Below are 16,841 nucleotides of genomic sequence, written 5' to 3'. Positions count from 1 at the left end.
GGCCCCGCTACCCGCTCCGCCGCGCCCGCCCCGGCGCCCGGCGCGGCCGCGCACTCACCCGCGTCCGTCCCGGGAGATCCGGCTCCTCGGCGCGGGGCGACAGCGAGGACCAGAGCAGCAGCAGCCCCAAGAAGCTGCCCGCCAGCAGCACGGCGCGCAGCAGGAAGCCCAGCTTCAGCCGCATCCTCCCGCCCGCCCTCTGCCTCCCGCCGCCGAGCACGCAGCGCCCGGCCCCGCGCACCGGCCGCCTTCCGCCCCCCGCGGCACCGCACGGCACGGCCCACCTGTATAGCTTCCTCCCCCCCTCTTTTTTTCTCCCACCCCCGCGCCGCCCCGGTAGGCTGCGGGCTGCACGCCTGCCTCCCCGCCGGGCGCAGCGGCCGGGGTGATGCGGAGCAGGAAGTGGCCGCCGCGGGAGCCGCGCGGTTCCACGTGGCCGCCCCGCACCGGGGCGGGAGCGCCTCGCCCCGGGCCGCCGCTCGCTCCTGCCCCCGCCCCGGCCCGGCGCTCCCGGAGTGCACCTGCTCCCGCCCGCACCGCGGCCAGCCGCGCCTGCAGCCCTCCGGGAAACGGGGAGCAGCGGCACACCTCGAGCGGGGTTTCGGCTTTCCCGGTTGAGTGAGCAGCGCTGCTTGGGCACCGATTTGTAAAAATAAAGGTGCAAACGTTTAACTTCAGGGGTTGTCATATAGGCGTAGGGTAATGGAGGCCCATTAATTGTTGTGGGCAGCCTGGGCAGAGTAGAACTGGAAAGTCAACAGATTTTTCTTGGGGATAGCAGATTAAGTACAAGATTACAGAGATGCTATCAGCCCCACAGCTTGTGTGTTATTTTGTTACTAATTTTCTGCACTAAAAGTTAGGCATCCTATTTCCTCCTTTGAGGGAATGCCACACGTGCACACACACATACACAGAAACCTGGTAATGTAAGTTCTCCAAAAACCAGACTGATGCAAAAACAGTACTTCCAATGTAATACTACATTTGTTTTTTTTCTGTGTATTCAGTATTATCCCCTTGCTCTGACTTTTTTCCATTCTATTTCTTATGTGCACTGGGAGGGCATCAGATCAATGGATCTTGAACTTTCAATGATAAGAACTGCAGAAACAAAACAGGATATTACACCTTGAACAGGATAACTTTGGAAGAAAAAACTGCCCACACCTAAGTGACCTTTGTAGTTGGACACACCTAGCCACAGAAGTATTTGTTTATTCATATAACTTGTGCTATAGCACTGTGTGATGTCTTTTTTTTTTTCTCTTTCTCATTCTGTAAGATCAAGGTATGAAACATAGACAAATGCAGTGTTTAAGGCACGAGCAACAGCTCTTTTGTAGTTGGACACACCTAGCCACAGAAGTATTTGTTTATTCATATAACTTGTGCTATAGCACTGTGTGATGTCTTTTTTTTTCTCCTTCTCATTCTGTAAGATCAAGGTATGAGACATAGACAAATGCAGTGTTTAAGGCACCAGCAACAGCTCGAATCCTTACAAGTGTTTGCACAGCCCTGTGACTTCCACAGGAGCACAGAGCTGTTTTCCTCAAAGTCCCCTCCCTGTGTGCAGCTGCATCAACCACACAAATATCCCAACACAAAGATTTAGGTGACTGTTTTCAGGTAGATAGCAACATCTGCACAGGGCTGGGAGGGACTGTTAGGGTTTTTTGGATGGGAAACAGAGCTGAGGTGCCTAGCTCTGAACAGAGCCCCTGGCTTGCTGAGCCCAGAAGGAAAAGGCAAGTTGGGGCTGTAAACTGGGAAGGTCGGTAGGCTGTCAAGGAAGCATAGAGGCATCTCTCCAACTCTTCCTGCCGTCTATAGTGGAGACCTTACTGCAGCAAACCGTGCTCTTTCCTCATGTTGTTTTCATCTTCATTTTTGGCATCCCTTTTTAATATCCTGTGCTGTTGCTCTCAGCACACTCAAGAAAAGCGAGAAGAAAAATAAAGTTAGGTAAAGCACTGCATGGAGTCTACAGCCATGGGATGTGATACTGCTCTGCTGCTGCTCCTCAGAGCTGAAAGTGGTGGGGACAGAGCCCTCTGCATGCAAGTTGATATGATGACAACTCACATTTGTAAGGCTGCCTGCTGAAACCAGATTTGGGTTTTTTGGTTTTTTTTTTTCAGATGGAGGTGTATGTTGTACATGAAGCCATAGGCAAAGGTAAACTACACATTCGTGATTTCACAGAAAGCTGCACCCTTGGGAGATGATCAAGAGTTTTGTCGCTTTGGTTTTAGGTAGCTGAAGTCTCACTGACAGTGAACTCTCCCATTAGCTATCCGAGGACAATGGCTTCTGTACCAGGAATTTTAAACCCCGCAGCGTTTGTTTTATCCCGAAAGAGAAGGAGCTGATGCCCACTGGGAGGCAGTACGGGCCAATGGACACGGTGTTCGTGCCAGCCAGCCCCTCTCTCTGCCGCAGCCACCAATGACAGCAGATTGGAGAAGGCGTCATGTTTCTGTTTGACCGCTGTGTCTGCCTGCCCTGATTCCTCAACAGCGAGCATCGTCTACCTTTCTTCTTCTCACGCACAGGCCATGCTGTCGGACTCCAGAAGTATTAGATTAGTACTGACCTTGGAAATGTTTTATTTCAGTTGTATCCTTGTTAAGGATGTGCTGAACTTGCCAATTCTGCATTTACAGTTCCTCCTATGTAGTAAAGTGCCTGAGAAGACCTATAGAACATATTTTCACTCTTGTAGAATTTGTATCAGCTAAGACAGAAAATTCAAATTAAATTTGGCTTTGGATTGCCTCCAGTACTATTCAAAACTACTTTTCAAAGTCTTTTACAACCTGGAGAGAAAAAGATGGAGGGTTAAACACAGTCTTTAGTCCCACTCAGTTACAAAATGTAAGTAAATATAAATTTATATATAAAAATATAAGTATATATAAAAGTAAAAGAAGTACATAATATAAAAATATATACATGTAAACCATGATGCTTTTACTATACAGGCAGTATTAAAACAAAACACAAATCTGTTATTAGGGAATTAATCCATCTCTGTTAGACTGATATTTAGTCATTCAAATGCTTCAAACAGGCTGGCAACTGTCACAATGTTTGTGTCTGTATGTGGACACCTACTGCTTGTCACATAGAAATCATATGTTCACTTCTCCATGTATGACTCCAAATAAATATGCAATGGCATTTAAGTCATTACAAAGCTTGGCTGCTCTTGAACCAGAGACCTAGGATGACCTGGAGGTGAGGTATCCGATTACCAATCCCCTAAGCCATGCAGTTGCCTTATTGCTGGGGATTTGGGGGATGGTGTCTGGAGCAGGGTCACTAATCAATGTCAAAATCTCATGCAGTTGCTCGCATAGGAGAAGCATCTGGATGTGGATCTACCCCTCAACTATTGTCCTGAATATCTGGCCACAAAAAACTACTCTGCTTGTTCAGAACACAGTGTCTGAAAGGAAATTCCTACAGACTTTTGTACCTCTCAAGGTGAAAATTATGTGTTACAAAGCTCCATAATACAACAAGCTGCTCTAAAGGCTTCATTCTACATAAAACCTCACATTTTGCTCATTTGAGGGTTTTCTTCTATCAACACACAGACTATCTTTGTAAAATCTGCAGTTCAGGGGCCAAATTTTCTTTCTACTTAGTGCAGAGAGCACAAAACACACCTGTTTTTTTGTTTTTGTTTTTTTTTTTTTTTTTTTTTTTTTTTTGTCATGTAAATAGGTTTGAAATTAAATATTTGAAATTAGCAACGGTGTGCTGGTTTTGACTGGGGTAGAGTCTATCTTGAGACTAGCTGGTATGGGGCTACATTTTGGTTTTGTGCTGGAAAGGGTAACACCGGGATGTTTTGGTTGTTGCTGCTCAGGGCTTGCTCAGGATCAAGGCCTTTTCTGCTCCTCACCACCAGACAGGAGGCTGGGGGGTACATGAGGAATTGGGAGAGAACACAGCTGGGACAGCTGTCCCCCACTTACCAAAGGATATTCCAGACCATATGGCACCATGTTCGGTATATAAAGCTGGGGGAAGAAAAAGGAAGGGAGTGGTACACTTGAATTGATGTTGTTTGTCTTCCCAAGTCACCATAAGGCATGATGAAGCTCAGCTTTCCTGGAGATAGCTGAACACCCACCTGCCTATGGGAAGGGGTGAATGAGTTTCTTCTTTTGCTTTGCTTGTGTGCATAACTTTTTCTTTACTTATTTAAACGTCTTTACCTCAACCCAAAAGTTTTCCTACTTTTACCCTTCCAGTTCTCGCCCACATCCTGCTGGGGGTGAGTGCCTGAGAGGTGGTGTGGTGCTTAGTTGCCAGCTAAACCATGACAAATGGATTCTAGACCTCAAACAGTTACATTTTCCTTAGATGTTTCCAGATATAACTACCAGTACTCCGTTAAGCGCAGTATTTCCCTACACAATATACTCTAGGCTTCGTGTAATAGCAAACTTGGTCACGCTTTGATTAAAGAAAGTGTTGGAAAATGCCAGCTAGCAGAAAGTAACTTGGTTCCTAAGCAGAACACTCTCAACACAAGCAACACCTTTGCTCCAGTGAAGCCTTCCAGCTCCATGTAATCTCTTTTCCCATCCTGACCTTACATTTGGATGGTCATCACTAAACAAAGCCTTTGCTGTTTTCCGCACTCTTACTTCGGATCTAAGGCGAGCTGGCCATTGACACTTACAGAAAGCTCGTGCAGTGTCTCAGCCCCACAGCAGATTTACTAGTACTGCATATCAGAGTCCTGGTGTGTCCTGGTGGAATCCAAAACACACCTTCCCTAGTTTTCATCTGAGAAGGTAGGAACTCAATGTGTGGCTGAAGATGCCTGGCCAGATCTCCCTTTATTTTAAGCTCATATTCTCTTCTGACATCACCCTCAGCATTGAAGGATTTGAAGAGAGATTCTGGATTAATGAGGTGGTCACTACAAGGAATTATCCAAAGGTTTGGCATACATTATGATGAATATAAAGTTATGCCGTAAGTATTTACAGTGTGTGTATATTTAACCTCAGAGTTGACAAAAATGAAGTACAGGATTTTAAATTCTTCCTAATTTCTGAGATTGTTTTAAAAGTACTTTAATCAAATAAGTACCTCTGGGGAATACTTAATATATGCTGTTGCAACTTACACTGTGATTGCTTAATCTTCACTCTTTTGTGTTCATAATCTCTAGTCTTTAATACCATTCTTCCTGTAATTCTCAATTATCCTTCTTTTTTTAAGCCAGCAGTTTAGCCATGCATGTCCTACCAAAAATTATCCTTCAGTGTTTCAGCATTTGAATAGATGCTTTTGGCAGAGTACTGTTCGCCTCCTTTGCTTTTCCTGTCACTTTTATGAAGAATGTGTTATGAAGTTCCTGTCATTACATTTAGCCCCCATACTCCTGTCATGCCTACTTAGTCTGTTTTATTCCTGCAGTATCACCTCCAGCTCCTCTTCTCTTTTCCCACACATCAACAGTAAGCAAGCTCATTATTTTGTACTGGTCTGGACTCTACCAATGTCCTGAAGATTGGAATGTAAAATGATTCTTTTTCCAGCTGCCCTTTCTGATAATGAGTACCAGTAAATGTTTATGAACTATATTGTATTATTAATACTGCTTTTGTCTAGAAAAAAATAACTTCTTTTGCACCTACAAGTCCTCAAAATATCCACACTGATGAGTGTTGACAATCCTTGACAGATTTAGATCTCATTAAAATAGTGGATGGGATGGTCTGTTACGTGGGCGTTTCATTTAAGTATGAGAAGAAATGGAATGATTCTGAGCATGGTTTTGCCATTTAAAAAGTAATATATACATTTTAAATTACTTTTCAGAGAAACTTACCTGTATTTTGAGCCAGACAAAAGTATGAGTAGTCATGTACTCAAACCAGTCTCAGGTCTGGAAAATCTCCTTTTCCAAGGTGCCATATTTCTGAGCATTTCAAACAGAAATTAAACTTGCATCATTTCCTGAATCTAGGGCAGAGAAAATTGAAATAGTTTGCTGCAATTTCTGTTATGCTGAAAAAATGACTGTTGTAAACACCCACAATTTCAGATGCTGAATTATTTTTCTAAAAGACTTTTAGTGAAGTTAATTTGATGAAATTGTCAGTCTGAACAAGAATCACAGTGTCTTGGAGAGAAAAAAATGGAAAATTTTACAACTGTAGATTAATTAGATTTTTGCATTTCTGAGGAATTTTGTTATTTTTTCTATTTGAATAAACTGTTGGTGGTTTAATAGATAACTGGCAACTTGAGTATTATCAATTCAGTATCATTTATCAGCTATAAACCTTCAATAATTTTGACACAACTCTTTTTCAGGATATATTCTGCCATGTTGTTCAAAATTAAACAAAATCTAACTGCTGAGGATATGAAGCATTTGTAAAGCATTAGAAAAGTTAAATAAAGCTAATATGTCAAATTTGCACAAGACAAAGCCTTATGAAGTTTCACAGACAAATAAAAAAAGACACTCAAAATTGGTTACATGGAAGGTGTGAATGTACAACAGTTACTAAATGCTAAAACCAGGATGTGTTTTTTGTTCCTTAGCTGAGTCACTGTTCCATAAAGAGTGGTCTGCCTCATTTTACATAAACGCATAAAAGCTCCATGAATAAATACTGGAAAAGACCAATCCAGTAGATAGATTTATACATTGAATAACATTGCAGATTTCTGCCAGACCCTGATTTTCAAACTGGGGTCCTGAGGAATAGGAATACTGTCTGCAAAGAAAATGATAGCAAGACTACTGCCATTAGCCATATAAAATTTGTGGTATATATCACAAATTGGTAACTGGAAGTTAAGGATCTTAGTAGCAGTGAATCACAAAAGCATTGCTTTTGAAATGCAATGAATTCTTCTTTTGAAGCTTAAGAAAGCTCCAAGCTTTCTTAATTCTTCACAGATTTTATAAACTGTGAGGTTGATGTTATTGGTGGTTGGAAACAAACACCACAATGCTGAGCAGCCTCTTTTCTTAGTAAGCTGCCATTTGGAGAGAAATTCTCAAACATTAGATTATTTCTATTATGTATCGTCTGACACCAAGTTGTATTGATTAGTAATTCAATGAAATGATTCTGTTATAAAAGGCATGTTTTGTGGGAATTGCAGGCAATAGCAGCTGTTGTATCATAACACTGCACACATTCAACTCTTCTACTAAACAGAATCATAGAGAAATAGATTTCATAAGGGCTTTAGTACACCATGTAGTGCAGAATTCTAGGGAAGTTTCCCCTTTTCTCAGGTCCAAAGCTCCAGACAGATATCCCTACTTGAAATGAATTAAATTATTTCTTTTATAGCTTTAGCTCAAGTATCAATGTAGATAATTCTTTCAATTTTTTTAGTATGTTTTCCATCTTTTTCCCAAACTGAGAGCTCAACAAAAACACCAAAAAAACCACAAAAAAATCCAACAAACTGCCCCCCCCCGCACAAAAAAAAAAAAACCCAAACAAACCCAACTCTCCAAAAAAACCCCAAACCCAACCAACTTTAGAGAAAAAATGATTAGACGTGTTAAAAAGACATTGAAATGAAAGTGAAGAATTGTAATAAAGTCATCTTGGCAAGCCAAACTCCACCGCTTTTCAGTCACCCATGACAAGTAAGAGTGATAATGGCAGGATCTCATCCATCTTCAAATACTGCAGGTTTCCAGCTCTCTCAGCTCACTCCCCTTTTTCTAATACATACCAGTGTGCTGGTTTTGGCTGGGGTGGAGTTAATTTTCTTCCCAGTGGCTGGCATGGGCTGTGTTTTGGGTTTGTGCTGAACACAGGGATGATAAGGTGAAGATGTTTTTGTTATTGCTGAGCAGGGGCTGCACAGAGCCAAGGCCTTTTCTGGTTTTCAGTCTGCCACCCTGGGGAGGAGACACAGCCAGGACAGGTGACCCAAACTGAGCACAGGGATATTCCAGACCATGTGGCATCATGCTCAGGATATAAAGTGGGGGAAGAGGGAGAAAGGGAGCTACATTTGGAGTGATTTGTCTTCCCAAGTCACCATTAGCTGTGATGGGGCCCTGCTCTCCTGGAGATGGCTGAGCACCTGCCTGCCCATGGGAAGCAGTGAATTAATTCCTTGCTTTGCTTTGCTTGTGTGCATGGCTTTCGCTTTCCCCCTTAAACTGTTTTTATCTTATTTATTATTTTGTCCATGAACTCTCTGGCTTTTACCTTTCTCATTCTCTCCCTGATCTCGCTGGTGGGGAAGTGAGTGAGCAGCTATCATGCTCAGGATATAAAGTGGGGGAAGAGGGAGAAAGGGAGCTACATTTGGAGTGATTTGTCTTCCCAAGTCACCATTAGATGTGATGGGGCCCTGCTCTCCTGGAGATGGTTGAGCACCTGCCTGCCCATGGGAAGCAGTGAATTAATTCCTTGCTTTGCTTTGCTTGTGTGCATGGCTTTCGCTTTCCCCCTTAAACTGTTTTTATCTTATTTATTATTTTGTCCATGAACTCTCTGGCTTTTACCTTTCTGATTCTCTCCCTGATCTCACTGGTGGGGAAGTGAGTGAGCAGCTGTGTGGGGCTTGGCTGCTGGCTGGGGTGAATTCAAGACAAAATGCAATGATTTAAAAACTAGTAGAATTAAAAACTTTTCTAAATTCCCAATTGTGTGCAATTAGGAAGAGGCAGATCTCTAGACTGTACTTCTATTTTTACTCTGGCTTAACTAAATCTTTGTTCTGAGTAGTTTGATCAAATCAGGGACATCCCACAGGTTTAGATGTTAGAGTTTACAGAGCAAGTGGAAAAAGGTTGATTTACAGTTTTGTCCTTAAAAAAAATTACTTGTTTCAACTTGAAAAGCATATTTATAGAGCAGAAGACTAATCCAATTAACATTATTTCAAATTAAACTGAAGAATCACTGATTTATTCCTATTCACTGATCCTTTGAGTAATGAAAGCTGCTCCTGTAAACCTTAGGCTGAAGTGAAGTTTATTTTGTTCCTGATTTACTATCAACAACTCTGACACTTGTATATATCCCAAAATGAACACAGCATCTATGTAATTAATTGTTTTTTCTTTTTCCCTCCAAATGGTGCTTTGGGACAAAGAAGAAATGATAGGAAAACTTCATATTCAATTGAAGTATAGTGATTTACAGCAGGACTTTTGTAGACTGTTGGCTAACTGCTTGAAAAACCTGGATGACTTCTTACTAACCTCCAAGATACAGAAGTGAACATGTCTTCAAAACATTTTAGACTTAAATAAGCAGATTTATAACATAAGTGAAAATGAGTGTAACAATTTGCCTCTCTTTCAGGTTTATATCCAAACAGTCTCTCCAAACTTGCCCTGCTAAGTCCTTGGTGTCAGGGCTGATTAGAAGAAAGCAGGAGATAGAGGCACTGTTCCTCCCAACATTTAGGTCAGCTCTGATACTCTCTCGTGTGTATCTAGGCCACGTCTAATTAATCCCAGAATATTCCATCACTGCTGGATTACCTCTCTCAGCTTCTCCCTCAGAAACCTGGCAGCAAAGATTTTACCTTAGGTGAAGATTTTCCCTTTTCTAAAGGCAAATGGGGGTGGTTTTTTTCATTGTATAACTATGATAATGTTTATGCAACAATTTACAGAGCCCTTAGGATGTGAAGTAGTAGAGGCGAATAGCTTCACTTGAAATTACTGGAATGTTGCCAGATTTAAACAGAGCCAAGATTTCACCCCCAGTTGTTTTAAGGATGAAATTTACCAGCCTTCTCATCTCCAAGTCTGAATCTGCTATTCAAAAGAATGACATACTTTTTCCTTTTGCCACGCCAAATGTGAATACAAAGTGCTTAAGCAAACTAAGATCAGAAAAGAGGAAAGCTCTAAAAACACAATAAGAATTCCACCTATAAGCCTACTGGACATCAACAAAAGTTAAGGAACTAATTTGTATTTTTGCACTTTAATCTGCAGCCTGCAGTCTGCCATGGTCATTACTAGAACTACATAAACAATTTGCAAAGACACATAGCGGCTCTGGGAGGTGCTTGAATCAAGACAAGCCAACACTGTGGATCAGTGGATATGCAACTGGTGGCTGCTGATAAATACCCCAGAGCACTTACTGAACTAAGGACACACTGCATCTGTGTTCTGTGTATCACCACAGCGAAGCACAGAATCACAGCACTAAAACCAGACCGTTAATTAGCAATGCAAAATTTATATGCAATTATGCAAGGTGCTGGCTGTCTCAAGCAGTACCACATTTGTATAATGAGGGTGAAGCATCATGACTTTTGGAATCAATGCTCTGCAAACATGCATTCATCTATGCAAAGAACTAGTGGATTTTTCCTTATACCTGATGATAAAGTACTACATGACAAGACAACTTACTACTTGCAGAACAAGAAATACCTGCTATTGGAGATGTATTAATATGGACTTGAAAACACAGGCAAAGAACAGCCCAGGCATTTCTGCAGTGGGTGGGGTATGTTTTTAAACTACACCCTCCACTGCTCAAATTATGTCCTTGAAATCTCCTTTTGCTAAACATCAAAATGATTTTCGATGCATTTCGTGCAGGATTGTTGTCAAGACCTTCATTTAAATGTTCCTACTGATACCTTCAGGATTATGTAATGTTAAAAATGTAAATAAGATGCAGATTTGTCACATACTTATTTTCCTTTCCTATGTAAGTTGATTACTAAAGCAGGAAATGCTGTTCATAAATGCTCATTACTAACACACTAAAAAAATCCATATGGCAAAACTTTTTTTTCAACATCACTAGAAAAATAGTCAAATTGAGTATCAGTTGTGAGTTTTGCCCGAGTTAAGATTTACCTGCCCTCCACATGTGCAGTTGTAGGTCACTGACATACTTAGCACCTGTGTTTGAGAGGTCATCTTATGTTTTATTTCATATTAGAAGGAGGAAGGCAGATTTTCTGGGATGTAGGGTGAGTGTACCTGCAGCAAAAATACAACAGGTGTATTGCAATCCATGGCCAATGCAGTGAAATTGCCAAATCCTGCTGTCTTACATTTAATGACTTAGCCTGAACACACAGGTAGGTAAAAAAAAATTGTCATTTTGACAGGTGAAAAATGCACACTGGCTGGTGATATGATATTAAAACCACTCCAGCTTAGTGTAAGCCCTCACAATTCACATTTCTCTTCTACCAAGGTCCCCTACTATGATGCTGGACTTCACCAGAGGAGAAGAACTCACATCTTTTTTGTCATGGCCCAAATTTCTGGCTGTATCTAAGAGTCCTTTAAGCATATGTGCCTCTGCCTGAATTTTGGTCATGCAGCTCAAATCAGAGCAGAAGGATGAACTGGATTTCTACAGGTGTTTTTAACTGTGATAAGCTTCCTGATGCTGTGCATTAAGTAAGACACCAAAATAAGCTTGATAGCGTGGGACAGTTACCATTATTAAGAGATTATAGCATCTTTGTCCTTGGCTTTGGAGATATACCCCCTCTTGTGCTTTATCACCCAGTTCAAACTCTGTACAAACAGCTTTAGTGGTGGGAGCAAGATGAAGACCCAAAAAAGCTCTCTAATCTTGTAATTCCCCATCATGTACGATGCCCACTAGGCTACTACATTTTCACTACCTTTTTTGTGACCAGCATCTCAAACTCACTAGCCTTAAGTAGCAGAGCAAAAGTTACAGTTGTTAGAGTTATCTATCGTCTTCATGATAGCATCTTGATAAAAAAAAAGGTGTGCTATTTGTGTGGATTCTACAGGGTGTAAACTTGGAATGCTATTGGCCTGTATGAAGCAGAAAAACATGAAGTTATTATTCAAAAAGTGTATCAGTCATGTTGATTTAAAAATGCCTTACATTCAAGAATGTGGATTTTAGACTCAGCTAGGCATAATTTTCCTTGTAACACCTACAGAAGTTAATTAAACTTTGCAGTCCAGACAGAGATGCACTATTAGCTTAGACAAGAATGATAAATAACTTGCACTTTCTGAGAGAAAAAGTACATGAAGTACATGTAAAATGTATGCTGTTATTTTAAAAAGAGCTTTTAGGTTTTTATGAGTGCCTGCATGATTTGCATTGTTGTTGAAAAATTAAAACAGTTCACTGTATGCCTTGAATGCTAGAAATTGCTTCATATCACAATAGTATCCTCTCTGACCAGTCGAAGCTTTCGCCTAGTTTTTCCTTTCTTTTTACTGCCCTTTTATTAGTCTGCCATTCTGTCCTCTCCCTCCAAAAAAAAAAAAAAAAAAAGGAAAGATTGTTTCATATATTATGAATTCCTCATTAGTCTCCCTGATACTAGGATTCCAGTTTCCTGGTCAAATATCTGGGTATAGTTAAATGATTCTCTCCATTCAACTACCCACAATCATTAATTGCCAGTGGGAAGACAAGTGTTTCACCATGCACCATGGTGCATGGAAAGGACCAGCAATACCATCTGCATTTCCACCTGTTACACTGACTAAGATAAAGCCAGACCTTTCTAAAGCTGGTCTCACAGCCTTCTCCCTGCTATTTGCAGGTATAGGAGGAGCTTCTCACAGAGAGCAAACAAGTCTCCAGCACTTTGGGTGATACCAGTCTGTTGCTCATGAAACCCGAGATCTGGTATGAAATGCAAACAGCAGGCAGAATCACTCAGCCATGAGGATGTCATGGTTCAGGAGCTTCTGACAGTCAAAGTCCTCAACAAATACCTGCACCCTCCTAAGTTTATGACTTCGATGTTCCTCAACTCTGTATAACAGCACATGCCTTCATTGCAACAATCCTTGTATTGTGCACCAACACCTGAGCTCTAAAGAAGCAGCAGAAATCAAGTTAATACATCTTCACATAGTTGTGTGAACACACCCAGCTTTCCACCAAGTCTAAGCTCAGGGGTTCTGGGGATGAGGATCCTGATAAGCTTTGAGCCAAGCTAAACAAAAAAGGATACAGGTTCTCTTTTCTTTTGACATAATGAAAGCCTGGTGTCCATTGTTGGTTACCTCAGATCTGAAGCGCTGTCCTGTCCAACCCTGTTTTTATTCTAAAATAAAGTTAAAGAACATCATTATGTAAATTGATCTGTCCAGAAATCCTCAGCAGATGCATCTGGTTTTCTTCACTCTCCTGTGATATTGTGTTTCAAATTCAATACATTATTTTATGTATCCTGCTGACAATGTTTATTTTTAAAAGCATGAAACTCTCAGTGCTCATCTATTCTTCCTAAATGCTGACAGTGCTCTGAACATGGCACTAGTTCTCTGAAGCAAGGCAAACGAAATAGGACTCATCTTAGACATGGTTCTGCTTAACATCAGGACAGAGATTACCTTGCCTTCTGGTTTTGAAATTTCAGTATGCAAAATGCAAAAGGATCCTAGCAGCTCTGCAGGCTTAGCAAGGAGTACAAAGTCTGGGTACTGTTATGCTGACCTGGTTCAGCTCTTTCTTATCTTTCTCTGTTGTCTTTTTTCTTGGTACACTGTCTATTTTATATCCTTGTCCTGTGTTTGCTCAATTTCCTAGCACAGGCCAGTCCAGGCTGCTATTAGAGCACCTACAGGATAGGGCATGTATTTGCAGTCTCTTAATCCTGGAAGAAATTGAGACCTCAGGCAGGCACACGCAGGCACACACATGCACACGCAACCTACTCATCCAGGATTTCAATATGTTTTCTATAGATACGAAACCCCCGCAGGAATTTCAAAAGGTGTATCTGCACTAATTAGAATCCGTATCATTTGTGTGCCAGAGCTTTACTCATCACCTCAAATTGCCCTCATCCACCCCAATTTTAGCATTCATATCATCCTGCTTTGTTGTGAAGACATTTGAAAATGAGTTTCAAGCTCACAATCCATCTCTAAAGCAGTAATGAATCCTGTGACATTTTTTGTTTTCAATAAACCAGCATGCATAGCAAGTCACAGCTTTTATTACTGTTAAATTTCTTAATTCTGTAAGACTCCTGAGGCTGAAATACCTGCAGCTGTTCAGGACCATTGACTAGGTATTTAATCTCAGAGTATAAGAACCTTTTGTGCATCAAATTCTGCATACTGCTTTTTTGGGTAGTATTTTAATAAGCTTTCATCACTATTTTTGTGCAATCATTCTTAAGGTCCACAGGCTAGATGCTGAGTATGTATAAATCATGCAGCTCGAAATACATCAAAGAAACTATATTCATCTGTCCCAGGCTTCTTACTTCCAGTTTTACCATGCTTTTCTTTAACTAATCTTGTGAACGCCTTAACCACATCCACTTCCTACTGTACTCCTCTCAATCCCTTTCAATTACCTCCTTCTTTACTTATAACACCCCCTCCCCCAATTATTTCCTTGTAAATCCTTTTAAATCCTAATTTTTCTTCTCCTTTCCTTTTTTTTTTTTTTTAATTAGCTAATTGTTAGAAGCATTTGTAACTCTTTGAAATTGTACTTCTGAATGCATTGTGGTATGTTGACTCTACGGGCTAAAGTTTCTAAGCAGCTTTCAGAATAATGAGATTTGTGGGCATGACTCCCTCGCACTGCTATAAAGATTTACTCTTTCGAGTTTAAAGATTTAAAAAAAAACAAACCAAAACAGTTTCTTTGTACTGCTGGCTTGTAAACACTGTGCTTGGAGCATGGATCCTTTACAGCACAGTTAGCCTTTTCTCTTTCAAGTGACTTATTGTGCTTGAGGAGCTTGTGAACATCTACCCTTAACTTTAAAACCCGAGGGTGTGTCATCCTTAGCAGCAGCTGATACACGCTGCAGTTTTCCAATTTGCCTCCACTCTGCACTTAGCATTTGTGTGCATAAAATATTTGCACTACACTTTTCTTTAACAGGCAACTCGTTCTTTGCCTGACCACATTTCCACTGATAAGTGGCAGCAACTTGTAGATATCTTATGGAAAATCTCAGTCCAATCAAAAATGATAGACTCATGGGCCACATTTCTCAGGTTAGCAATACCCAAAATGTTAATCTAAGATGCTTGGTTTTGCAGACAACTGTTCCTGATATTTCATACTCCGTTACACTCTCTATTATTATTTCCCATCAAACTGCATAAGAGCTAAGCCTACCTCACATGTAACTATTGCCTGCAGTCTGCCTGACCCGGTGATTTGGGCAGGGTTTGCTGAGTCCAACCTCGGATACCTTTGTTTGCCTTCGCAGTGATGCTGTAGCATGGCTATATCAGCGTGCCAAACAGGGTGAGGTGGCTTCACTGATTGCAGCGGCTGGTGCTCGAGTATTTGCATTGCCCCAGGCCAGCCCGGCACTCCTGCACCACACCCGCTGCTCTGTGTGCTCTCCCTGGGTGCCCAGGGACATTTGTCAACCTGAAAATCCAACTTCCTGATGCAAACCAGGATGCAGCCACGTATTACTGCTTTCTTTTCTTCCTTCACCTCCCCTGGCACAATGAAACCTCATCTCATCCTGCTGTTTTCTTCTGAGTTAGTCAAAGCATGTGTTGAAGCCCCCTGTTTAAGCCCCAAAAATGTATATTGTGCTACTGCTTCCTCAAGATATCAGTAGATTTTGAATGCCATGGTTTTGCCCCATCAGCAGCGTTTTGGTTAGCTGATGCCATTCATCATAAGCTATGGGAAACATAATTACAAAGAGTTGGAGAATAAGAATGCTATGCAAGCCTCCCGGAAGAGAGGGAAGAGACAAAAAAAAAGCTATCTTATACATGCATAGTTTTTCACATATGGCCTCATCTGCCTTTCACTTTCCTCAGGAATTATGTGATAGTCATTTTACCATGACCCTGTTATCATAGTTATACATATGCCTAAGTAATTTGATAACCAAGGTACTAAGGCTTGTGCTGTGTCTGTCATGCTGCCCAAAGCTGCATAAGTATATTGACTTTTCCATAATTAAAACAGTAATACCCATTCATTGGAATTAACTGTTTGCTGAAGAAAAACATAACCAGAACTGTTAGCTGCAGACTTTTACAGACCCTGGAAAATGTTAAGGTTACAAGAATAACATGCATAGACATGAAAGACAGGTACAAAGGCAAAGAATTAAAAAAGAAGTTTAGAACTGTTGAGTATTTTCACACATTAGTGTTGAGAAGGCTTCATTCTTATCTATTCCTTATACCAACTGCTTTTATACTTCTTTTTTAAACCATTTACATCTTAGTAATACAACTGTCACACCAAGCATTTGTAGGTATCTTGAAGTGTTTTCATTTTGAAGAAAAAAAAGATTCCTGCATTCAGAATCGACTCCTTACTTAGCATGCACTGGGAGTAGAGAAGGTTGCAGTACTGAGGGCATCTCTGAATCCTCAATATATTTCCCATCCAGCACCTTTTAGCTTATCTACAGAGAGTTTGGGGAGTTTGGGGAGGGGTGCGGTGGTGGCATCTTTTTTTTTTTTTGCTTCATTTTGCTGCCCAGTGATGTGACTTGGCATGGCTGCTTTAGGGGAGGCAAAGGAAAGGTGATTGGAGTCAGGCTTTTGTTCCGTGGCCAGCACAATGTTTCGGGTCAGTGAGCCAGGCTGCCTTTGCTGCTGTGCATTCACCTTCTTCCCTGCATTAACCCCAGCAGCTTTAATAGACCTTTTCCTGGGGACAAAAAATGCTTTTCTTCCCAACGTAGTTGTTGTCAGATCTAGTTTTTACAGGTTTAAGGAAGCATTACACAAATGCTTTAAGCAGGCAAGAGTGAACTCCTGCAATCATGTACAGCCTTAAGCATGAAAGGGTGCTTCAAGAACTGTAACTTTTTAAAAAGCTTTCTACTCTGAAGGTGACCCTGCCTGGATCTGGTAAATTGATCCAACGGTT

At 41.1% G+C, this 16,841-nt stretch overlaps 1 protein-coding gene across 4 annotated transcripts in view; it reads right to left on the bottom strand.

Annotated features, from left to right (window-relative positions):
• Positions 1-12,968, bottom strand: part of GALNT7 (polypeptide N-acetylgalactosaminyltransferase 7) — an 82,334-nt gene extending 69,366 nt beyond the window's left edge. For 2 of the 4 annotated variants that reach the window (XM_039700066.1, XM_039700065.1), the window contains exon 1: positions 59-253. In XM_039700066.1, the coding sequence (XP_039556000.1) occupies positions 59-184 (126 nt within the window). In that variant the 5' untranslated portion in view covers positions 185-253. Of the gene's footprint in view, positions 1-58; positions 254-5,863; positions 5,998-10,858; positions 10,877-12,509 lie in introns of those variants that run through there. The other 2 variants (XM_039700068.1, XM_039700069.1) reach the window with 2 other exon arrangements.
• Positions 12,969-16,841: the final 3,873 nt, after the last annotated feature.

Source organism: Passer montanus, unplaced genomic scaffold, assembly GCF_014805655.1.
Source record: "Passer montanus isolate IOZ18808 unplaced genomic scaffold, ASM1480565v1 scaffold14, whole genome shotgun sequence".
Taxonomy (NCBI): domain Eukaryota; kingdom Metazoa; phylum Chordata; class Aves; order Passeriformes; family Passeridae; genus Passer; species Passer montanus.
This window is presented reverse-complemented; position numbering and strand designations above follow the sequence as displayed.